The sequence below is a fragment of the Natator depressus genome, chromosome 17 (assembly GCF_965152275.1).
Source record: "Natator depressus isolate rNatDep1 chromosome 17, rNatDep2.hap1, whole genome shotgun sequence".
Lineage (NCBI taxonomy): Eukaryota > Metazoa > Chordata > Testudines > Cheloniidae > Natator > Natator depressus.
This window is the reverse complement of record NC_134250.1, coordinates 4198181-4223564: the sequence shown is the minus strand read 5'-3', so window position 1 is coordinate 4223564 and position 25384 is coordinate 4198181. Positions and strand designations below refer to the sequence as shown.

The 25384-nt window shown below is 51.1% G+C and overlaps 1 protein-coding gene across 3 annotated transcripts; it reads left to right on the top strand.

Annotated features, from left to right (window-relative positions):
• Positions 1–5496: 5496 nt before the first annotated feature.
• On the top strand, positions 5497–25286 carry SLC47A1 (solute carrier family 47 member 1). Of its 3 annotated transcripts, XR_012642248.1 has the most exons (18): positions 5497–5655; positions 9639–9740; positions 10214–10282; positions 11087–11235; positions 12360–12402; positions 13376–13420; positions 14083–14180; positions 14775–14872; positions 15325–15438; positions 15706–15773; positions 16444–16552; positions 19562–19637; positions 20069–20138; positions 20911–21043; positions 21829–21923; positions 23327–23408; positions 23823–24135; positions 24295–24426. XR_012642248.1 is itself a non-coding variant. In XM_074974737.1 (17 exons), exons 1-17 carry the CDS (start codon positions 5524–5526, stop codon positions 24537–24539), a joined length of 1728 nt encoding a protein of 575 aa, XP_074830838.1. In that variant the 5' UTR covers positions 5503–5523; the 3' UTR covers positions 24540–25286. The 3 variants fall into 3 exon arrangements, 1 of the variants encoding a protein (XP_074830838.1); XR_012642249.1 differs by lacking the exons at positions 23823–24135; positions 24295–24426 and adding an exon at positions 21346–21518 and having other exon boundaries at positions 23327–23369; XM_074974737.1 differs by lacking the exon at positions 23823–24135 and having other exon boundaries at positions 5503–5655; positions 24295–25286.
• Positions 25287–25384: the final 98 nt, after the last annotated feature.

The window sequence follows — 25384 nt, the reverse complement described above, 5'->3', positions numbered from 1 at the left end:
GACACCTAATTCCCTTTTTAGCCTGATTTTCAAAGGTGGTGAGCAACTGTATCTGCAATTGACCTCAGAGGGAGCTGAATCAGCCTTTACTCATCTGCCTAAATATTAATTTAGGAGCCTGACATAGATCCAGGCATTTGAAAATGTTGTCCTGTCTTTGCTCCTTGTCAAGGTCATTCCCCCACCTATGCGGGGCCAGCCCTGACAGGTGACAAGCATCTGCAGCTCCCTTAAGGAAGGGAAAATTGTCACTTACTGTGTAAAGTACAGTGCTAAATACAGGCCCAAGCTTGTTTCTGTTTAAGCCAATGGCAAAGCTCCCATGGATTTAGTGGGAACAGGACTGTGCCCTATATTTTTAAACAACAGCTCATTATTCTTTCCCCCTCTTTTGGAGCCTAACAAAAGAGTTTGGGGGATTGGAAAAGAAAACCCTCTGGAGTACACCACGAAGAACCATCTTTTTGTTCTGTGTTTGTACAGTGCCTTGCACAATGGGGTCCTGCTCCGTGACTAGGGCCTCTAGGTAATACAAATAATAAATAACCAATTTAACCACAATTTTCAAGTGCTGAGTCCCCTCCACTACCACTGAAGTCAGGGCACTCAGCGCACCCCAGAATCAGGCCCTCCCGTGCCATATGTGCCTAAGGTTTCATCATGGTAGGTAAACTAATCACACGGTTATGACTAGGGCCCTGCCAAATTCATGGTCCATATTGATCAATTTCACAGCCATAGGATTTTAAATCTACTTAAAGCTACTTAAATCTGAAATTTCACTTCTTGTAATTGTAGGGGGTCCTGACCCAAAAAGGAGTTGGGGGGGGGTTGCAAGGTTATTTGGGGGAGGGAGGGGGTTGCGGTACTGCTACCCTTGCTTTTGCGCAGCTGCTGTCGGCGCTGCCTTCAGAGCTGGGCAGCTGGAGAGCGGCGGCTGCTGGCTGGGAGCCCAGCTCTGAAGGCAGAGCCTCTGCCAGCAGCAGGGCAGAAGTAAGGGTGGCATGGTATGGTATTGACACCCTTACTTCTGCGCTGCTGCTGGTCAGGTGCTGCCTTCAGAGTGCAGTGCAGAAGTAAGAGTGGCAATACTGCAACCCCCCTAAAATAATCTTGTGACCCCCCCCTGCAACTCCCTTTTGGGTCAGGGCCCCCAATTCGATTAATGCTGGTCTCCCCTGTGAAATCTGGTCTTTTGTATGCTTTTACCCTGTACTATAATTCATGGGAGGAAACCAGATTTCACGGTCGGTGACGTGTTTTTCATGGCTGTGAATTTGGTAGGGCCCCAGTTATGACTCACCTTCTGCCATTGTTCAGTTTTTCTACACATCATTTTGTAACTGAGGGGAGAAGTGAAACATTAGCTAGGCTTTACATTCCAGAGTGGTGACATCGCAGAGTTAGAGTGACTGCATGAGAAGGTAGCACTTAGGAATAAAACCAAGGCTTATTTCCAAGTGTCCTTTTCCATGCATTGTAAATAGATTTGGTTATAGACACTCGGTTAAAAGCACTTACAGTCACAGGCGCCGACTCCGTGGATGCTCCGGGGCTGGAGCACCCACGGGGAAAAAACGGTGGGTGCTGCACATCCACTGGCAACCCCCCATCAGAACCTCCCCCGCACCAGTGTTTCCTGCCTGCCGGCAGGCCCCACCAATCAACACCTCTCCCTCTCTCCCCATGCCTCCTGCCCTCCGCAATCCCCTGTTTCGTGGTGTGCGGGAGGCTCTGGGGGGGAAGAGGGGAGGAGTGAGGATGCAGTGCGCTCGGGGGAGGGGGCGGAACGGGGTGGGAAGAGGCAGGGAGGGGGGTCGAGCGGGGTTGGAAAGAGGCAGGGCAGGGCGGGGCCTTGGGGGAAGGGGTAGAGTGGGAGCAGGGCTGGGGCAGAGCCAGGGGCCGAGCACCCCCCAGCACTTTGGAAAGTCGGCGCCTATGCTTACGGTTATTAATTATTATGCATTATTTACACTAGGATCGCTCCCCGAGGTTCCATCAGGATCAGGTACAAACCCAGAGTCAGGCACAAGCCCTGATTTGAAATGTCATGTCTCCACTAGCTTCTTTCCCTCAAGATTTCCCGCCACTTCCCTCTACACTCTCCTCTTCGATACCACGACATCTAGATCTGCTTTAAGGAAGGTTGCCAATCTTCCAGGATTGTCCTGTAGTTAGATTAATCTTTAATAAGAGATTATGTCATGTGACGAAACCTCCAGGAAAACATCCAATCAAAAGAGGCAACCCTGGCTCTGAGCAGGGTTACACGATGCGCCGGTTCCAAGGGCAATGCCTTGTCTTGACTACGGCTCCTACCGTACCTGTTATTTGTGCAGCCGCACCAGTGGGATTTTTTTTAGGATGGAAAGACTGGTGTAGACAAGCTGAGGAGTTTACAGTCTCTTTAGGCCATTTGCCTAATAGATACATACAGCAGAAGGGGTATTCCCATGGCTCTGCTCTGTGTAAGGCACCTGAGGCCCCTGGCCTGTGCAGGGAAGTGATTGGTTTGTACAGAGCAATTCACATCCTTTTGCCTCCAATCTGTTACCCTGCTTCTAACCATGCCATAACCCGCCAGCCCCAGAGACTGGAATGGTTAAGTCCCTTCAGTTGTTTTCTAAGATTCCCTCTAATTTACCATGAAATCATCTATCACCCCTCCCACGCGGCTGGTCTCAGGCTGTGTTTCTTCTCCCTGGGGCTGGATTAATATCCGAGATCTCCATGCACATGTTACTCCTGGGGAGATTCTGCGGGACTGCGCGCCCCCAGAAAACGCCACCCCACCCCACCCCCCTGCCCCCAGCAGAAATCCTGTGTTTCCCTGCACAAAACGTCAAGGAAGCAAAGGGAGGCCACGTGGGGGGACGGACACCATGTGTGCAGGTTTTGGAGGGGGGCTGCCCTCCAAACAGAGGCGAGACATGGGAGGGCACACAGAATTATTTCTGCAAGCACAGAGCTGCCCAGCTGAAGGAGGCTGCATCTTGGTCTCCACTAGCTCTGCAGCTGAACACAGCCTCCTGGGTCCTAGCGCCAGCCGGGCTCCCCTCCTGTGTGCTGGGTAGGGTGACCAGCTGTCCCGATTTTGTGGGGACTGTCCTGATATTCAGGGCTTTGTCTTAAATAGGCACTTATTATCCCCCCAACCCTATCCCCATTTTTAACACTTGCTGTCTGGTCGCCCTAGTGCTGGGAACCTTCCTGTTTTCTGTGAAACAGTGAGTGCCCACAGTGGGGCTGGGTAAGGGGCGTGGGGGAAACGAGGGAAGGGGGGTTGAGGGGGTGCAGGGAAGAGGGAGGGGAAGGTGGGAGTGAGGGAAGGGGGATGGAGAAGAAAAGGGGATGGGAGAATCGCAGGGGGAAGCGGGAGCCTGGCATGCAGTGACCCCTCGGCAGCAGCTGGGGCTCCCCCATTAAGCAGGCCCATTGAACCCTCACCCTGACAAGCCCTACTACCCCCTACCCCTGGACCCCTCCAACAAGCCCCCTCACCCAGACCCCCACCCCACCCCCACTGAGCCCCAACCACCATGACCTGGATCCCCTGCAGAGTCCCATTGCCCCTCACCCGGAACCGCACAACGAGCCCCTGTGCATCCAGATCTCCCACTGAGCCGCCCGCACTGACTGCCCCACAGAGACAGCTCTCACCCCACAACCGGATCCTCCCCCGCCCCACTAAGTCCCTCCATACTTGGATCCTGCTAGGCTGAGCCTGCCCCACCGCACCTGGCACAGAGGGGCAGGGCCCCAGACCATTTATGGGGCAGGCCCAGCCCTTGCACAGTGTCAGTGTCAGGTGCAGCCTCACTGCCGAGTCCCTGTACTGGGGGAGGTGGGAGCTTCAGGGTGAACTCCCACCTCACTGCATCCAGTGGCCTGTGCTCCCCACTGCCATGCTGGAGCCACATTTATTGATTGACAAATAACATTTGCAGAATTTTAAAATATGGTGTGCATAATTTTTAAATTTTTTGCAAGGACTTTTTATTTTTTGGCACAGAATCCCCTCAAGAGTAACATGTGACCAGGGTCAGGGCTGAGTACCCCCGAGAAGAGGGTTTTTCTCAATGTGCCTGGACAGGTGGGATTCAAGGCCCTTAGAAGCCCTGAGAGAGCTTAAAATGGCCTGAAAAAAGTGGGAGGGCTATCATATCCCCAGCCAAAGTAGTTTTTCATACACTTTGATACAGACAACCCACAATTTTTATACCTACATAATCGCTCTGCAACTTTTATCTCATGACTCTAGTTATACGTATTTACTGTTAGTTTTTAACAAGGCAACAGGGCCTCATACAAATGATTAAAATAATTTTTAATTTGGGGGATGGGGAGCCTGGGGGGGTGCAGTGAGATTCAGTGCGGTTGGGGGCATCGCTGGAGTTGGGGTTCAGCAACAGTCAGTGTGGATGGAGGGCATTCTCTAGAGCTGAGGGGTCTCTCTGGGGTTGGGGTGCACTGAGAGTCGGGGGGACGTGGGTCTCTCTGGGGCTGGGGTGCAGTGACAGCTGGGGGTCTCTCTGGGGCTGGGCTGCAGTGACAGCCGGGGGGCAGGGGTCTCTCTGGGGCTGGGCTGCAGTGACAGCCAGGGGAACGTGGGTCTCTCTGGGGCTGGGCTGCAGTGACAGCCGGGGGACGGGGGTCTCTCTGGGGCTGGGCTGCAGTGACAGCCGGGGGGCGGGGGGTCTCTCTGGGGCTGGGCTGCAGTGACAGCCGGGGGGCGGGGGTCTCTCTGGGGCTGGGCTGCAGTGACAGCCGGGGGTCTCTCTGGGGCCGGGGTGCAGTGACAGCCGGGGGTCTCTCTGGGGCTGGGCTGCAGTGACAGCCGGGGGGCGGGGGTCTCTCTGGGGCTGGGCTGCAGTGACAGCCAGGGGTCTCTCTGGGGCCGGGGTGCAGTGACAGCCGGGGGGCGGGGGTCTCTCTGGGGCTGGGCTGCAGTGACAGCCGGGGGTCTCTCTGGGGCCGGGGTGCAGTGACAGCCGGGGGGCAGGGGTCTCTCTGGGGCTGGGCTGCAGTGACAGCCGGGGGACGGGGGGGTCTCTCTGGGGCCGGGGTGCAGTGACAGCCGGGGGGCGGGGGGTCTCTCTGGGGCCGGGGTGCAGTGACAGCCGGGGGCGGGGGTCTCGCTGGAGGGGGGGCAGGGAGTCCGTGGGGCCCATTCTCGGGGCGCTGCCTCTCTGCCCTCCCGGGGCTCCGCTGCCCGGGTTCACAGAGCCCCGGCGGGCGGCGCCGCCTGCCCGGGGCCGGGGAAGTACGCTGCGCCCCCGCAGGCCCGGCGGGGGAAGGACTTTCCCGCACGTGGCCAGGTCGGACCCGGCGGCTCCCCGCCGCGGAGCCTCCCCCACGTGGCCGGACCCTCCGCGGGGGGATTCCCAGGGCTGGTGGCCCCCGGTCCCGCCCCCACCCGACCTAGAGGACCCGGGGAGGGAGGTGCCGGGGGCGGGGTAGCGGCGGAGGCTCCCGGCTGCAGTTATATAAACCAGCCGGCCGAACCCCGCTCCTTCCCCGACCATGGAGGGAGTTCCCGTCCCCGCGACCAGCCCAGCCCCGCTGCGGGGACGCTGCCTGCGGAGGCTTCGCGGCCTCCTGCCCGTGGGCGCCTGGCAGGAGACCCAGGAGCTGGCCAAGATCGGGGGGCCGGTGGTAAGGACGGGGGCTGTCGCTGCCCTCGCCCAGGGCCTGGGGAAGGGAGATCTGCGGCTCAGAGCAGCCACAGGGGGGTGCTGGTTGGGGGGTGTCTGGGTGTCCCTCTAAAAGAGTGGGGGAGCTGCGGCAGGGCAGAGGTTACGGGGTATCCGGGTGGGGATTTCCCGTAAGGCGCGGGGGGCTAGAGTGGACCTGATGTCGGGTGGACTGAAGGGAATTGGGGTCTGGTTGAGTTCTCCCTTCCTCAAGGAGTTGGGGGGACTGCAGTGGTTAAAGTCACCCCCAAACCGGGGCAGAGAAAGCTCACCCGTTTTGCTGTCTGTCGCGCCTGTCTTGGCATGCCATGGGAAAGCAGGCTCCGTCCTCTTGTGATGAGAGGCAGAAAATGCGACTAGGGAAGCAACAGCCACAGGGAATCAGTGGCTGAAAGAAGATCCTGAAGTTTATATTTTCCTCCTAGAAGAAACAATGAGTGCGAAGAAATGTGCATGTCTGACGTGCCTTAAAAGGCCAGTTTTACTGGGTTGAAAGATAAAAGTATCTTCGCCCTTGAAAGGCTGTGGGTTTAATTCTTTCTGTTACATTGGTGTCACTTGCTGTCTGCCAGAACTGCTGTCTAATCGCTGCTCAAATGATCCATGATTTAGTTCAATGGTCAGGGCTCCTTAGCAAACTAAGAAAAAAAACAATCAATGTTTGTGTTACTGCTGTGTCCAAAGATCAGATGTGTGCCTAGTTCAATTGCCTTAGGATCCACGGGCAAGGAACATCCAAGTTATTTTCTGGGACCAAGCCAAGAATTGAGGGTTTGGTTTTCTGCAGCGTGATACAAAAGGTGCAGACCTGGTCCCGGGTCAGCAGTACTCCTTGTGGGGAAGGAAGTTCCTTGTGTTTTCATCACCAACCGTGGGGGGCTAAGCGGCCTCAGTTAGCGCCTAAGAAAATTGTCCTACTTGGATCCATCTTACCTCATCACAACAGTAATGGCAAGGATGTAAATCCTCTGGTAATATCCCTTCTGTATCCTTTTCTTTGGGGTGGTCAGTCTCATGTTTCTCCTTTCCTAATAGCATCAATGACCTTTGGGTTGCTTCTGCTCTTTGCTCTGTCTTAAGGGGGTCCCTGGGTCAGTTACCTCACCTCATCTCTCGTTGACAGTTCCTGAAAAACCAAAGATAGACAAGGTTACATTCTGGCTGATGCCAAACAGGCCTTCAGGTTCCCAGGGCCTCTTCTCCTCCCTAGGGCTGCCTTTGCCTTTGGGACTGGGGCCCTGTTTTGCCATTCTCTCCCTTTGGTGCTGACCTAGACTAAGCTCTCCACATAGTTTCTGCCCCAGAAGAAGTGCGTGACTAGGATTCCATCCTCTCCTGATGTTATTCTTGGGCCGACGTCAGCACTGTGGGAAGATGAGGTGTTATGAGAGGGAAGATCAGAATGTTGCCTTAAGAGAGGAGGGACAGTCTGGCACTAGACTGGAGCTTGAGAAACATGGATTGAGTTTCAGACTCTGCTGCAAATGTTTCTATGTGACCTTAGACAAGTCATTTAGCTTGGCACCCACCATCGGAAGTAGATTTTCAAGCACAGTAGGTTCTGAGGTCTTCTGAAAGTCTGGCCCTTACTTTCTCTTGTGCTTCCTTTCCTGTTTGTAAAATAGAGATAACACTTCCTTTGTCCATTTGGTCTTATTTAGATTGGAATCTCTTTGGGGCTGGGACTGTCTCTCGCTATGTTTGGACGACGCCTAGCACAATAGGATTCCCAGCCTCTCCTGAGGACTTGACGCCCTTCTGTAATGAAAGCAAAAATTGTTTTAATTAAAGATGGGGCCTGAACCAGCCCTGTGGATCCAAACCCCCTTGAACTTTGGTGTGTGTGAAACCTAGACCTGCATCTTGTGACTTGAGGCAGGCTCTAGCATTTATCTGGCAAATCGACATGAACTGAAAATCTTCACCAAGGCACAATTATCTTATTCACTGTCTTAGACGTTTCAGACCAAGTGCTGAGGGGGATGGGGGGGTCAAACAGTAGATGAATCCAACACTGCGCCTTCACGACTTCCAAACACTGGTCTTTGTTTTTGTTGTGGCATGTGCCTTGCCGACTTGTGTTCCCAGAGTTATTCTAGGCCCCCTCTGAGCACAAACACTGCAACAATTAAGTGCAGAACACAGAGGCTGTGTTAAAACCAGGCTCCACATTTAGCCAAAAGTAACAAATGTACATTTTCAAGCAAGCTCCTGCACAGCCACGCGGCTCGGGTGTTGCTGAGGACAGGGATGTGGCCCCAGGGGGATTGCTCAGAGTGGCTGGGGTGCTCTATTATTTGAACTCAGAGTCCTGCTGGAAGTCTTCCGTCATGAGGTGGGTTTCATCCTTGGGGAGCTAGCTGAGAAGTCCCCCTCCTAAACAAGTGGATTATGGGAGATTCACAGAGAAAGAGGCCTTGTGCTTCTGCCTAGGTACTGCCTCTCTCTGGCCTTTTAGGAGCCTGGCTCCTGCAGGCACTGTGCAGCCAGAGGCTCCCTAGGGGCTGAAGGGAGGTTGGTGGCTTACAAATTGCAGAAGGGAAGACATTAAAACTAATGGTGACAGGGTCACCAGATTTATGAACAGAGGCCCAGGAGTACAATCCTGTCATAGTCTTCCCCTTCCTCTCAGCCCTGTCTATCTGCCTGGATTCTGTACCCCACTGGGCATCCCCAGAGGGACTTCCAGTGGGCTAGGGGAAAGTGGGTGCCAATGGTGTGGCGGCAGTCCTCCATCTTTCAGCCCTATCACATGCTCTCCAGACCAAGAACTAGGGTACTGCTGCCCCCTCCAGCCGTGGGGTGGAAAATATGGTGGTTAGGTAGTAGTAAGGGTAGTTTAAAGACTTGGTGCAATCTTTTTGCCTGTTTTGCCCTCTCCTCTGTAGATACATTTACCTCCTGGAGCAAAAGCTTATAATGTTTAAACCCCAGAGAGGAGAGATCTGCCAGGCGATAGACTAGGACAGTGGTTCTCAACCTTTCCAGACTACTGTACCCCTTTTAGGAGTCTGCTTTGTCTTGTGTACCCCTAAATTTCACCTCACTTAAAAACGACTTGCTTACAAAATCAGACAAATATACACAAGTATCACAGCACACTAGTACTGAAAAATTGCTTACTTTCTCATTTTTACCATATAATTATAACAAATCAATTGAAATATTAATATTTTACTTACATTTCAGTGTACAGTACATAACAGTATAAACAAGTCATTGTCTGTATGAAATTTGTTTGCACTGACTTTGCTAGTGCTTTTTGTGTAGTCTGTTGTAAAACTAGGCAAATATCTAGATGAGTTGATGTGCCCCCTGGAAGACCACTCTGTACCCCCAGGGGTACACGTACCCCTGCTCGAGAACGACTGGACTAGAACATCCACACTGCCCATTGAGGCGAGGGCAGGCAACAGCAAGCTTTAAAAACCTTGCAGCACCTGACGGGTCTTCCTTTCCGATTGATGCTTTGTCTTGCCCGACTGGGTGCTCTTTAGATCAGGAACTGTCTCTTACAATGTGCGTGCAGAGCCTAGGACAGTGGAGTTGTGATCTCCATTGGGGCTTCTAAGTGTAGTAGGAAGAGAGCCTGAGACACAAACTCTTGTATCAGAGGCCTGGTATGAGGCCTAAAGCTTGACCACTACTTCAGTTCAGGCCTTAGGCCTCATACCAGGCCACTGACAAGGGCTTATGTCTGAGGCTGTCTTCCTACAACACTAAGTATTACTGTAATATATAAACACACATGCAAACGCATCAAACTGGGTTTACGTATCACTGTAACACACACACAATCAATCAAACTGACTTTATTCTGGGATTAATTTTAAAGTATTTTGTATGAATGCATCAGTTTATGAAATACCCTCCCCACTGTTCGAACCTAACCCCATGTCTGACTGGCTTCCTTCTCATTTTTTACTTCCTTTCTTTCCACCCCAGTTCCTAGCCCAATTGTTGGTCTTCCTGATCAGCGTGGTCAGCTCCATATTCTGTGGCCATCTGGGAAAAGCTGAGCTAGATGCTGTGACGCTTGCTATATCTGTACGTATTATCCTGTTTTTCCTTAATTAAACATTTCAATTGGGAGATGGAATGACTGATTTAAATCACAGGGATTTAAATCACCAGCTCTAATCAGTATTTAAATCAGCAAGGAGGAAACCTCAATTAAAATCTATTTTAATCTTGTTTTGCATTTGTGTTTTTTTAGTTCATTTTTGAAAGAAAGGCTTATTCTCGTTAGTTAGTAAAGATTAAAACATGTTGCCTTGCAACTAAATATAGCCCTTCTACGAAATTTGGTGCTTCTCTTTGGTAACAAGAGGCTATGCTATTATCTATACACAAGTTTGGAAGCCTAAAAAAACAGGCCCTGAAACCACCACTGCACCTCCATCCAGTTGGGGAAAAAATACAGCTGCAGATGGCTGGCTTTTTTTTCTGAGCCTGCCTGGCAGCCTGAGCTTCCTCCTTCCCTGATCGGTTGCTTTGTCTCTTTGTGCTCTGATCTCCAGGTTATCAATGTTACCGGCATCTCAGTCGGCTCTGGCTTAGCATCGGCATGCGACACCCTAATGTCCCAGGTGGGGAACTGCCCTGTGGCCGGCTCGTTTACTTGTTCCCTTTGGTTGTGTCTTGCGCCTGGGGAAGCTGTGGGAAGGAGGGCTGAGAACGGACAATCATCATCTCACCCTTCCATTCGGCTGCTTCACAGCCCATCTGGTCCTCGGAGCACATCTCCACCCCCTCTGTCGCTGTGGGTCCAGGGGGGCTGCCCCCACCAAATGTAGGGGGTTAGCAACCTATGGGGCTGAGCCAAATCCTTTGAGGTTAAGAGACTCCCATTGGCATTGGTGAATCTTGGTCTGGCCCCTATGTAGTTTGTTGTCAGTCTCTGCTGGGACCTGCTGACGAGACCATCTCTGACCCTGGTGACAAGGCTGGGGCCTTTTTTAGAAAGTCTTGCACTGCGGCAAGGTCAGTGAAATGACCTCCCCTGCCCCCCACTCCATTTGTCTAACCCAGAGGTCCCCAATCTGTGGGGCACCGAGTAACGTTCGGGGGAGGGGCGTGGCTGGGGCCCGGGCCAGCCCCCATGAGGGGGCGGGGAGGGAGAGCTACCCAGCCTGGCTGCCTGTCCCACGCCCTAGCTGTTGCCCCGGCTGCTGGCCCCCTTGCCCCAGCAGTGGCCCCCTTACCCCAGCTGTGGACCCTCCCCCCCGGAGCCTCGGTCCTGGCCCCGGGGGTGAGGGAGGGCTGGAGGGGAGTGCGGACAAGGGTAAGGGGGGCATGAGGTAAAAAGTTTGGGGACCACTGATCTAACCCTATTTCCTCATAAACCTCTTGCCACGGATAACTCACCTCTTGGCAACACTTCTCTTCCCCAGACGTACGGCGGTAAGAACATGAAGCGGGTGGGAACCATCCTGCAGCGTGGGATCCTCATTCTGCTGCTTTGCTGCTTCCCCTGCTGGGCTGTCTTCATCAACACCGAGCAGATCCTGCTGCTCTTCAGACAGGACCCGGAAGTCTCCAGGTCTGGCGTGAGATCTAATCCTGTCCTGTCCCTGCCCCTCAGCAGCTCAGGCTTTGCCCCCACCCTGACTCCCCTGTTGATCCTGACGACCACTCCAGCATAGGCGGCAGGTCCTTCCATGACTGTGGAGTCCACACCAGGACTTCAGGAGACCCTGTGTGGTGACGACAGGCCCCACAAGCCCTGTTTAGTCTGTCTGGGAGCCAAAGAACCAGGCTTGCCTCCCTTCTTAGCACATCAGGAGAGTGGAATGAGCCACTTAGACTCCATGCCCCTCTGTCCCTTCCAGTTCATGACTGAGTCAGCTTGCTGGGATAGGAGCACCTGCACCGCTGGTACCCCTCCTACACCTGCTCTGTGCATTGAGAAGACGGCTGTCGCCAGGGCCGTCACTCCAGCATCCTTCTCTAGCACTAGATTAAGAGAGAGACACCTGTTTAGACTCCATACAATTTTCCAAGTCACTTACCTTATAGCAGGGATCTCAAACTTTAATCACCACGAGGGCCACATGAGGACTAGTACATTGGCCTGAGGGCTGCATCACTGACCTTGCCCCATCCCTGCGCTGCCCTGGCCCCGCCCCCACTTCACCCCTTCCATGAGGCCCCGCCCCTGCCCCACCTCTTCCTACCCCTTCCCCCCCCATTCCAACCCCTTCCCCAAATCCCCGCCCCGCCCCACCTCTTCTCTGCCTCCTCCCCTGAGCGCGTGGCTCTCGGCTTCTCTCCTTCTCCCCCCTCCTGGAAAGCGCTAAGCGCCGCCAAACACCTGTTTGGCGTCAGGAAGCGCCTGCAGGTAGGCAGAGGAGCAGGGACGCAGCGCTCTGGGGGGAAGGGGGAGTGGGGGGAGGGGAGCCTGGCAGGCCACAGGAAATAACTCCAAGGGCATGGGGAGCTTGGCGGGCCGCAGGAAATAACCCCGTGGGCTGCGTGTTTGAGACCCCTGCCTTATAGTGTCTGTCCCTTACTTGTCCCTGTGTGCAAGGAGTCCCGGGCTGCTGGTGGATTACCAGGCAAAGACATCTAGTACAAAGCAGAGGGGGATTTTGGGTGCACACTTGCTTGGTTTGGTTCTTCTCTTACTGTACTGTTAACTGGATGGAAATCATATTGTTTTTCCAGGTTAACCCAGATTTACGTGATGATCTTTATCCCAGCCCTTCCCGTAAGTTGTGGCTAAGGTTACTGTGCACTTTACCTCTCTGGATAAAGGATGTGCTCCCTGCGCTGCAGAACACGGGAAGCCTGTGTGACTTATGGGGTTTGACAGTGTTCCCCACTTTATCTTAATCTTTAATACAGAGGTGCAGCCCCCTGAGACTACAGGTCCCACTTCCCTCTTGTCACTCAGACTGAGCGTTGCATGCTGGAATCTGTAGTTTCTGCAGGCAGCACCTTTGCATATTAAATGATCTCCCAGGAGCATTGGGACCTGAGGTCTCCATGGGCAACAGGGGCACCTGCAATCTGCTTGATTTCACACACATTAGTAGCTGCCAGGCACATGACAAATGGTCAGAACAGGTCTGCATTGGACCAAGTGCCTTACTGGCCATCTAAGTACCACGTTCTACTAGATGTGTTCTGGGGCTTTGGAGCACAGTCTGTTCATAAGTCCATGCTCTGTCCACTTTCTCTGAGGCTCTTAGTTTCCTTTGTCCTGAAGGGCAAGGCCCAGGATACGTCTCTGCAGTTTGGAGACCGTCACGTCATCCCTGCGTGAGAGGAGCTGTTCGGTGCTCAACTGTGGAAAGGGCACTGCTCCAAACAGCAGGAGAGCAAGACACACCAGCCAGCGAGGGGGTGAAGGGAAAGCAAATGTCTGAACTTTGCTAACATTAAGGGCTCAGCAGCTGAACTAGAAGCCGCTAATGAGTTAAAACAAAGCAGGGCATAGGGAGCTGCTGTAGCGTATTTGATCATGTCAAAGTGCTTTGGACAGGGAGTTGGAGTGGTTGAAGAAGAGGAATCTTGTTGTCTGTGACCTTAATTGTAACCCACTCCTGCCCCAGGACTGACAGCAGGGTGTCTAATCCCTGGACCCCCACTAAGTTATGGTAAGAAGCAGTTTGTGGGAAGCCCTGTATGTCCTCAAGGTGGCTCTAATGAAATGGAACCTAACTCTCTCTGTCTTGCAGGCAGCATTTCTGTACCAGCTGCAGACAAGATATTTACAAAGCCAGGTAGGGCTCCTGCTAGTTGCATAACTAGTTGGGCTGTGGGACACAGATTGAAATGCGTCTCTCGGCGCATCACGAAAGCAGGGGATCACAGCTCATTCCTTTGCTGCGAGGAGCATGGCCTGGGAAATATGGCAGGGGACTTGTCTCTGATCAGTCCCCTACAATGGTGGGAGCGCAGTTGTCTCCTGGCACTCGCTGTCCCTCTTTCAAGGTCAGAGCTGCTTTGATGATCTCCAGAGGGAGCTGTTGAGGCCTCCTTGGCTGGAGAGATGAGTCTGTCTGATACATCGCCTTTGAGGGGTGGAGAGAGAGAGAGCGGGTGATGGAAGGCCCATTCCCATCTCTGTCCGCTTAAGAACTTTGTGCACTAATCATTGATTTCAGTGTTGGCCTCCCAAATGGCAGGTTCTGCTGCCTTCAGGTCTCCTCTTCACCTTCACCATTGTCTTGCCTTCAGCTGGACCTGGCTGAAAACTGTCTGGTCAGGTGATATCAGCCTGGCTGCCTCCTGGGGCCTTGTAGATGGCTTAATTCTCTCCCAAATGACGCTGTTACACTTAGAAATGGCTGCTGGGTTCCTAAACTGGGCCAGGAGTTGGGGGTCTGGCTGTGGCACTGGGGAAACTCTTTCCAAAGACTGACGTTCTCTCTCCCGCTTCCAGGCAATCATCTTGCCTCAGGTCGTGACAGGTGTTGCAGCCAATCTCCTCAACGTGGCCATGAACGCCCTCTTCCTGTATGCACTGAAGCTGGGAGTGGTGTGAGTATGAACGGGGCCAGAGACTCCCGGTCGCTGGGTTTTTAGCAAAGATCCTGGGACCTGCCCAGCCCAGGGCTGCTGTTCTCTCCTGGATGCTCCCTGACTTGGTCACGCTGGTCTCTGTCCATGGGTGCCCCCAGCCTGTAAAGAATTGAATCAGCCATGACTGCCAATGAAAACGTCTGTTTGGCATCACTATTGGTGAGGGTCGTGTGCTCCTAGCAGGCCATCACGATGCTACACTTCATCACGGCCGAGCCCGTTCAGTCTAGGGCAGTGGCACGCAAGCTTGGTGTGATGGGATTGCACACGCGAGTGCCTTGCTTAACTAGGGGCTGCCACTCAGCGTGCACGCGCACTGGGAAAGACGTGGCTGGGGAGAGACAGGACTGGAAGAGTGGGTGGGTTCTGCCCATCACTCCCAGTGCCTTAGCAGAGCTGTGTGTAAAAGCATCCCCTGCCTCAAGACTGATACAACGCTGCCTTATCCTGATCTTTGAATCCATGCAGAGCAAATACATAGGGGCGGGGGAGGGAATGATACCCAGTTTAATGGTGACGTGCCCCTTGTAACCATTCAACCTCTCTCTGCAGGGGCTCTGCCTGGTCCAACACTGTGTCCCAGTACACCCAGGCTGTTCTCCTCTTCCTGTATGTGTGGTGGAAGAAAATACACGTCAAGACCTGGGGAGGTAGCGTATGTCTCCATCCTGTTATATGTTACTGGTCTGATCCGGCAACTGTTAGAGCAGAAGGGACCGTGGCCTTGGTTCCTGATCCCTCGGAAGCCAGCCCTGTAGATTTTTGTATTCAAGGTGCGAATGTGTTAGCTGCTGCCAGAGGATTTCTCCGCAATCTCTTTATCTGAGACTCTTGCAGAGTGCTTGGAGCATGAGGGGGATTGTGGCCTCTGGCTCATGCCTAAGCATGGCCCTGAGTTCAGTCCCTCTGAGCATGTTACACCAATGCATTGGACTGCAGAAATGGCTGGACTGGGGCCCATGGAGTTCTACTGTGGAACTCATGGCAGCTGTCCTCTGTCATACTGAGTGGCTGCCTGCAGAGATTACAACTCCAGTGTCCTGCAGGGACCAAGGGAGGCAGTTACTCCACCTTCCTTATCCCTCCCTGCTTGTTGTTGCAGGCTGGACCAGGGAATGTCTCCAGGAGTGGGGGTCCTTCATGCGGCTAGCTGTGCCTGGCATGGTCATGATGTGTATCGAGTGGTGGACCTTTGAGATCGGGAGCTTTCTGACAGGTGAAAGAGTCCTCTACGAATGCCAGTTCCCTTCCCCACTTTAGCAGGGGTCTCCCGTTGTTCATGCTGTTTTGGGGGACCATTCCAGGTGGCTGAGCAGACCTTCATGATTCCCCCAGAGGCAACTCCAGCCTGTCATCCTCTCCTGCATTTGGTAGACTGATCCTCCACGGCTGCTGTCGGATCACAGCCCATTAATGTTTTCCCCCCAGGAATGAGGGTCTTTTCATTCTCATTTGCAAAACAAAAGCTATGCCTCTCTTCTAGGTCTGATCAGCATGGTGGAGCTGGGAGCACAGTCTGTAATCTATGAACTGGTCACTGCAGCGTACATGGTAAGAGCTCAAGCTTGCGAGACCTGCTGTGTCCGGATCGAGGCGCATCAAGAACTCGAGGGTCCCAAGATTGGAATAGCAAGTGGCACCGTAAGACAGAGGAGGGTTGGCAGAGCCCTGGCAGGGAGTAGAAGACTGGCATAGCAGGGGCTGCTGCCTGTCGAGGCTCAGATGTATTGGCAAACCCAGGGCTTGTGGTGGGTGGTTATCAGTCTGGAATGGCAGGGGCTTTTTAATGCACATCAGGACTGAGGTGCGTTGGCCGAACTGACATGGGAGGCCCTACAGGTCTGGAATAAGAGTGTGTTGCCTCTGATTGGTGCATTGAAGAAGCTAGCGCAGCCCTGCCTGTCACACTTCCCTTATGTCTGGGCTATTAGTCCAACAATCATGGATGCTAAACCCAGCAGGAAAATTCTTCAAATCAGTGAGGACTTGCTGCATTTCCAGCATGCTGTTGTACTTACCCCAGGGCACAGAATAGCTTGGGAGGATCATAGACAGTATGAAGAGGCGACGGGGTGCAAGTTATGCTGATGTGTACCTACCCTTTCTGCAAAGGGAGAGCTAGATTGCTGCAGGCTCTGCCAGCCATTGGCACCCTGTCACGATCGTGGCCAAACAGCCCCCAACCACAAACCCCTGGTGGTATCTGTTTCCTCGTGCTTAGGTGCCACTGGGCTTCAGCGTGGCTGCCGCAGTCAGAGTTGGTAACGCCTTGGGAGCGGGCAATGCAGAGCAGGCAAAGAAGTCGTGTATAACAGCACTGCTGTGCACAGGTGGGCATGTTCTCTGTCCAGTGCCTGCTGGAGTGATGTTTTCCTGGTGGCTTTTAAGGGGACAGCACCAAGGGGAGAAAAATTCCTTCCTGGTTAACTACTCTGTTACAAAGGCTTAATTTCCTTTTCACCATTGGTGACTCTGTGTAATATCAGTCTGCAGCTGATTAAACTAGACTGGTCTCTGCATAGCTGCTTCCCCTGACTGAGCCTAACCCAACAGCACAGGGCTTGTGTGGCCGGGGAAGGGCTCCAGCATAGAAGAGAACTTCTTAAATTAAGGGGGTTGGGGGGAGAAAATTCTCACTATTCAAAAAAATAATTAAAGGGCAGATTTTCTAAAGGGCGGCGGATGCAAAACTGCAGCAAGAGTTTTCATTTGGTGGGGGTGGGAGGGAATCTGCCATTGTTCAGCTCTTTTGAAAAAGCTGACCCTAACAACATTTATCCCAATATTAGGTTTTGTACCCTGCCCCAGCCAGTTTTTTTTTTAAATTTTTTTTTTAAATAAAGCCTAAATTACAGCCATTTGTTCCAATAGCAACAATATGCGCTAAGCACTTTAAAATCCCTGTCCCTGAGCATTTACAATCTATAGTCTCCCTTTTAAACTTGATATTACACCTGTACTGGATGTTGCTGTGACTCAAATAAATGTAGGGCTGGAAGAGACCTCGATAGGTCATCTAGTCTACCCCATATGCAGAGGCAGAACTAAATTATCTAGACTGTCCCTGACAGGTGTTTATCTAACCTGCCTTAAAAACCTCCAATGATGAAAATTCCACAACATTTCTAGGCAATTTGTTCCAGTGCTTAACTTCGCTGTCCATTAAGAAGATTTTCCTAATTCCTTAACCTCAATTTTAGGGCTGTCAATCAATCAGTTAACTCACACGATTAACTAAAAAAAATTAATCGCAATTAATCACACTGCTAATAGAATACCAGTTGAAATGTATTAAATATTTTGGATGTTTTTCTACATTTTCATTTTTTCTTATATTCTGTGTTGTAATTGAAATCAAAGTGTATATTTTTATTACAAATATTTGTACTGTAAAAACAAACAAAAAATAGTTTTTTCAGTTCACCTCCTACAAGTACTGTAGTGCAATCTCTTTATCGTGAAAGTGTAACTTACAAATGTAGATTTTGTTTTTGTTACATAACTACACTCAAAAACAAAATAGTGTAAAACTTTAGGGCCTATAAGTCCACTCAGTCCTACTTCTTCTTCAGCGAATTGCTCAGACAAACAAGGTTGTTTACATTTATAGGAGATAATGCTGCCCTCTTCTTCTTTACTGTGTCACCAGAAAGTGAGAACAGGCTTTGCATGGTACTTCTGTAGCTGGGATTGCAAGGTATTTATGTGCCAGATATGCTAAACATTCGTATGCCCCTTCATGCTTCGGCCACCATTCCAGAGGACATGCTTCCATGCTGATGATGATTTTTTTTTTTTTTTTTTTAAATCCATTAATTAAATTTGTGACTGAACTCCTTTGGGGATAATTGTGTGTCCCCTGCTCTTTTTTACCCACTTTCTGCCATATATTTCATACAGCAGTCTCAGATGATGACCCAGCACATGTTCTTCATTTTAAGAACACTTTTTGCTGCAGATTTGACAAAACACAAAGAAGGTACCAATGTGAGATTTCTAAAGATAGCACTCGACTCACGGTTTAAGAAGCTGAAGTGCCTTCCAAAATGTGATCAGAACGGGGTGTGGAGCATGCTTTCAGAAGTCTTAAAAGAGCATCACTTCGATGCAGAAACTACAGAACCCAAATCACCAAGAAAGAAAATCAGCCTTCTGCTGGCAGCATCTGATTCTGATAATGAAAATGAACATGCGTCGGTCCGCACTACTTTGGATTGTTATCGAGCAGAACCAGTCATCAGCATGGACGCATGTCCCCTGGACTGGTGGTTGAAGCATGAAGGGACATATGAATCTTTAGCGCATCTGGCATGTAAATATCTTGTGATGCCGGCTACATCAGTACCATACGAACAACTGTTTTCACTTTCAGGTGACATTGTGAACAAGCAGCAGGCAGCATTATCTCCCGCAAATGCAAACAAACTTGTTTGTCTGAGCGATTGGGTGAACAAGAAGTAGGACTGGACTTCCAGGCTCTAAAATTTACATGGTTTTATTTCTGAATGCAGCTTTTTTTTTTTTTTTTTAACATAACTACATTTGTGAGTTCGACTTTTATGATTTAAGAGATTGCACTACAGTACTTGTACTAGGTGAATTGAAAAATACTATTTCTTTTGAGTTTTTTACCGTGTTTGTTTACTTGTAAACAAAAATCAATATAAAGTGAGCACCGTACACTTGATTTCAATTACAACACAGAATACAATATATTTGAAAATGTAGAAAACATCCAAAAATATTTATTTAAATGGTATTCTATTCTTGTTTAACAGTGCGATTAATCACAATTAATTTTTTTAATCGCTTGACAGCCCTACTAAATTTCAGGCTGATTTTTTTTTTTATGGGGTTTTGATGGTGGGTTGAGGTTTTTTGGGAAAAAAGGGGGTGTCGCTCACTGTTAAAGTATAGCTTTCAAATTCCTTGGAAATGGGGACTGTCACTTTTTATTTTTTTAATTTCTCCATGAAGGTGGGTCACACACTGTCCTCATTTGGACTGAACTCCTCAATAAAAAAGGCTCAGTTAAGCTCCTCTGTGGAAGGTCTGACATTATGGTTTCTGTAGCGAAATAGCATCTGATTTAGTGTTCTAACCCTTGTGCCAGGACCTGTGGGGAAGGCATCCATGAGGAATTAACTCAGCAAATTCTCACGTTGCTTATTGGAATAGCGCCCAGAGTTCCCCACCAACATCAGGCCCACACTATATTAAGTCGTGAACAAACATGTCACCAACAGCCCAGAGATCTTGGTCCCAAACAGCAGCCCAGGAGAAGAGAAGAACGTGGTACCTGTCTTGATCAAATCCCCTGTTGCTTGACTGTCTTCCAGGAGTGTTTGCTATAGTGGTCAGTACCCTACTGGGATCCTTGAAGGACGTAGTGGGCTATATCTTCACCAGCGACAAGTGGGTAATCTGATTACATCAAAGACAATTATTTAACTTAAAGGGCTTTTCTGGAACTTGTTTTCCAGTTGCTGAGTATGAGGGACAGACTGAGAAGCAGCCAGTTGGGGATGGAGTGTGTTATCCTAAATCTAGCAAGCCCCCACCCCCGCCAGAGAATCTCCCCAGCACAGGAAGCCATTAGGTAGCATAGGTTCCAGCGCAAAACACTACAGCACCACTAACTCAGCCCGATCTAAAGGCAATAGAAAGAGTACCACGGATCGTCAATGGGCTTTGTATCAGGCTCTTGGTGACTTTGTCCGTAATCGGCAGCGAGTCGGTGTCTGAGCTAGGATGAGAAACCAGGAGTTCCTTGCTTCCAGCCCTGCGTTCAGACCATGTTGCTTATATCACACTCCAGAATGATCATTTCATCTTTCTCCCAACAGAGAGATTGTTACCTTGGTGTCGAAGGTGATGCTGATATGTGCTCCCTTCCACTTGCTTGATGCAACAGCTGTGAGTATTTTAGTGCACCAAGCTACGTACTCTTGATTGGAACTGGCTGGCATTTTCTATTGTCTTAGGTCCTTTGACGCTCACCTGCAATCTGCTAAAATTAAAGGGAAAAGATTCCAGCTGCATCTGAAAGCAGCAGCCTGTGGCATCCTGGGGCACTTTAATCCCCTTGGTGCTTGTAGCCACCACTTATCGTTACATCCAGGATGTCCCAACTCCTGTCACCTAAAGGTTAAAAATCTGGAGTCAAAGTTGCCTAACTTGGGTGACTTACGCTGGGTGCTTTGATTCCTATTTAGACACCTAAACACATGGCCTGATTTTGGGAGGTGCTGAGCACACGCAGGCTCCTGATAGTACCAGGGTACGGCCCTTGGTGTGGTACTGTCAGATCTTTTCGCACCCACCAGTTCCCTGCCCCATGGATACGTTGGGGTGCCTACTGCTGCATGCAATCTAGCTGATCCAGGACACTCACAAGGGCAGGTTTACCAGCTGCTACACCTCCTGGTATCTGAGGGCAGCTTGATGTTATGTGCACTGATCCGCTGCTTTCCATACTAGCTCAGGCAGGAATCTTTATATACAGTCTCCTCATTGGAGGGAAATCTGTGAAATGGGACTTCAGCCCCTCTCGGCTCTGTGGGCTAGTGCTGCAGTATTTCCTTATTAATAGCTACAAAGCTGCCCTCTTTCCCCCCCGAGTCCATTAGGTTCCCACTATGTGCCAGAGGCCGGCAAACATGGCTCTGACCCGTGCACGTTTCTGTAGGCTACGTGTGGCGGCGTGCTGAGAGGGACCGGGAAACAGAAGATCGGCGCCATCGCCAATGCCATTGGGTTTTACGGCGTCGGCTTCCCCATTGGAATCTCACTGATGTTCGCCGCCAAGCTTGGGGTACTAGGTAGGTGTGGGGCTGGCGCTGAGCGGGAGGGATGCTGAATATCCTGACTAGTGCAACTGTCTGTCACTGCCTTTGCCGGCCTCAGTCCTGCGCCTGTTGAAGTCTGTAGGAGTTTTGCCACTGGCCGCGACATGCGGAGAGCTGGTTCCACTAGCTGTACGCTCCTGCTCCCAGGTTTAACCTCCGCAGGGCCCCAATTCAGCGAAGCACGTGTTTCAGTTCTAATGACGGCAATGGGACTTACGCATGGACTGATGCATGTTACTGAATCCGGGCTCAGCTAAGCATCTGCTTTCCATAAGGGCCTCCAAGGGATGGAAGCCTCCCTCCAACTCCAGCACTTGCATTGTGTCTTGGGTCCAGCAATTTTAAAGGAACGGACACGGAGCCAAATTCTTCTCCATTGCCTTCAGAAATCTGGAGTATTTGTGTGCTGACTTAATAACACACATTCGGCTTTATGGAGCTAACCCAGGTAAGCAGGAAGAGAACTCGGCACAGTGTCTGCTCTGTGATTAAAAGATGCACTAAGCGTTGGGTCCAGTTAACTTAGGAGGAGGTCTTCCAGGACGACTAATGGGACTCCATGATACTGGCCTTGACTCCAAGTTGTGCACGTCTGTACATCTCGGGATCAGGTCTGAAGTATTAGAAAACCAACTAGACACATGGAGTAAAATGCTGATTCCCATTCAAGTCTATGGAAGTGCTACCGGGGACTCCAGTGGGGCCAGGATTTTACGTGGGGTCTTCAGACAACTGACTGGGATTTCCCTTTACTCCAGGCCTGTGGATAGGGATGGCCGTCTGCCTCTTCTTGCAAGCCCTTTCCTTCTTGATTTTTGTCTTGCGCATGGACTGGAAGAAAGCTGCAGAGGAGGTAAGACTCTCACACTCTTTAGTTGCTTCCGAAGACGGTGGGTCAAATCTTGCACTAGTGCAAATCAGACCTCCAGGGTACGGCTACTGGTCTAGCTGCACAATCTGTCCCTCCAGTTCCATGGTGCAATAACTGCTTTCTGGCAGGAGTGCTGGGGGGTGAACACCTGCAGTTCACTGGTTGTAAACCTGAAAAGGAAGCATCAGAAGGGTTCTGGGTTCAGAGTCACTTGTTGATCATGGAGTTCCCGTATTCCAGCTGAAGACCTAGAAGTCCGAGCTGGGAAGGCCTGCTTGGATCCCGTCTAGCCTATCACCGGGGCAGAGCAGTCTCCAGCCTGAAGGATTGTCCCTTTAGAAGTAATGTCCTTGTGGCCTTGGAGGCAGTTCGGGAGAGTCTGAGGGGTTGGAAGGACGCCTGAATAACAAAACACTAGCTCTCTCCAGGATCAGTGGAGCTGGGTGGGAGAGTGTGTGTAATGTTATTAGCTTACCTGAGTAGTCGCCTGCCAACTTCAGATGCCCAACTGAAGAGCATTTCTCTTCAGATCACGCTCTGAGGACAGGGTGTCCAAGATGGGTCAGAGATCTCACGTTGGGCCCCCATCAGGATTACTTCTGTGGGGTCTTGCACTGCATCTGGTGCTGTGGCTCTGGTTGCCTAGGACCTGCTGTTGTGATGCTGAAAGAGTTTAAGAAATGATCCCTCCTTTCCGTTGCAGCTCTCAGGGCTTATAGTATTTTCCTTTGTCTGCACTGAAAGTCTCTCCTGGGACTGGAGATCTTTTCCTGTGTATGGGAAACTAGAGGAAAGATGCCCTGTGATCCCTCCTCTGACCTGCTCATCTCTAGGACTTTCCTTTCAGGGACCTCAAAGTACTTTTCAAACGTGAAGGGCTGCAGATGAAGGGAGATTCAATGACTTAAGCTTCCCAACTCCTTTATTGTCTACATTAATCCCATTTTATTGGTGGGGAAACGGAGAGTCAGCGGTAAAGTGACTCTCCAAAAACAGCAGCTCAATGGCAAAGGTGCAATTAGACTTCTAGTTCTAGAGAGCACATGACCATGTGGAATATTTAACGGTCTCCATTGCAATATCAACGGGATGGGCATTTTCTCCGTGCAACAAGCCATTCTGCTCTTCTGGCAACTTTCAATCCTGTTCTGTACCGTCTCTTCTCTTGCCCTCATCCCTGGAGCAGTTGGGTGCATAACCTCTGTCACGTGTGGCTTGTTCCCTCGTGCTCCCCCCACAGGGAACACGGTGTTTAGTGTCAGGATTGGTGGCGGTACAGTTTTTGGTGGTATGTTCATACTGCCCTGTGTCCCTGGCGGGTTGCACTGTTGTCTGCACAGGGTCCATGGAGATTCGGACCCTGCTTTTTTTTTTTTTTATCTTAGGCTCAAATCCGAGCAGGGCTCAAAGAGAAGCCAGTAGCTGTGTCCTCCAGTCGTGCTGGAGCTGATGAAACAGGTAGTTCAGGTACGTGTCTGGGACTTGGGGAGGGGGCTGCAGTTCTCTGATGCCCCCTGAGCTAATGCCAACCAGACGTGCTAGTAACACCTGTGATGCAGAGGCTCTGTGCCTCTGTATAGCCAAGTTCCACAGGGACAGTCCTTCTACACAACCAGGAAGAGCCTGGTTGTGCAAAAGGCATGTGTGGGTTTAAGTGCTAAAGTAACTTACCCTGTGGCCCCATGCTATTCAGTGAGTGGACTGTGGGGGCTTGAGCAGTGCAGCAGGTTGGGGATGGATTTTGCATGGGGGTGGGTTTTCCCCTGGAGCAGGGCAGGGCAGGGCCCCACTGATATCGGAGCTTCATGGGCTCAAAGCAGACTAGCAGCAACACCTCTGTGTGAGTGTGGTCTTGCTCACATGTGTCCCTCCCACCCTAAGGGATGGTCTCCAGGCAAGCAAATCCCCAGGGAGTGCCTAACAAGGCCCTTCACGTGGCAGGAAGACAGAGATTGAGAGTTGCGGGAACGGAACCTAGCCTGGCATCCAGAGGGCCTGATCCCGAGTGTGGCTCCCACCTGTGCCAGCTGGGACTGCAGCACCGCTCTGAATCAGACCTCTGTTATGTCAGCCAGCCTCGCCTGCTGCTTCCCATTCAGCTTTGCATGGCCTAATCTGCAGTAGCGCTCCAACAGCTGCTGCTCCTAACACCGCTCTCTCTAAAAGTGGACACATGAAGGCCAGGCTTATCCAGGTAAGGAGAGGAAGGTTAGGACGATTTGTCACCTGTGCCTGTCCCAGCATGGTGAGAGTGGCTGGGAACCACTGGCTCTCAAGCTCTGCAGCTCGTTTTCCAGCTCAGACCCTGCCTGTTCCAACCTCCCATTTGTAACCTAACTTATCTGCCACACAGAGTATTTCACAATAGAAACGGAAGTCCAGAATGTGGTGGTTTTGCCTGACCCTGTTTCCAGGAGTGAGAGCCAGCCAGATCACCAGCTCATCCTGCAGGAGGACTCTGCACTGGGCTCCGCCTCTCCAGGACAGAACGTTTTGTCAGGGAAGGAGCTGATCTTCCGTCGCGGGTTGGCTCTGGCTGTGGCCATTGTAGTCCTGCTAGTGGGGGTTCTAGTCCGGCTCCTGACCGGTAATGGGTAGGCCAGCAATGTGAAGACTGGAATTGATGGACTTGGGCACGAGGCTGTGATTGGGTGTTCTAGGAAGAGGCTGGGGTGAAACATGATGCTCATCTATTCTGCTAGCATGTCAAGGACCACTTCTCTTGGCATTATGGTGAAGTCAGTGTTCTGTTTAGGACCCCTGGTTGTTCCTGTTCTAACAGGTTGGGTGAGGGCACAGCACTCATGCATTCATTGCATGAATGATACTGACTAGGGGATGTCTGCTGATCCCTTCCACAGCAGTATGACAGAGCCAGTAGGGCAAGTCCCCAACACAGCTGATGGACAGATTGTACAACACTTGCAGAGAATGGGTACTGATGCACTGACTGAGACAGTCAAACGTTACCAGTGGTTCACTGTTTCCTGATCCTGAGAAGTATTTGTTCATGTCTTTTATGCTCCATTGCTTGGTTAAAATACAGAGTTTGCCCTGAATGTGCCAAGTGCCTCCCATGTTATTCCAGAGCCCATTTTGTGAGCACTTTTTACATTTCAAAACTTGATCTGCGACTCTCTCCTATAATGCAACACAAAGCAAACTGAGGGTAAGTTTTTTGCTTTGTTGGAAAGTGTTTATAGAATCACCCAGCAATGGCTGGAGCAAACTGACACACACGCTTCCTGGGGCATTCTCTACCATTCAGCAGGCATGTTGCCTAAAGAAATCTTCTGTCATGCTTTTGGAATCCAGCATTTTGATACAGTACATTTTTATGCATAAACATTCAGGTTGTTTAATTGATTTCAGGAATTGCTTCCAATTTGTCCTTATGTTACTAGTTTCTAGTCACCCCAGCATGATCCAAGAAAAGTATCATC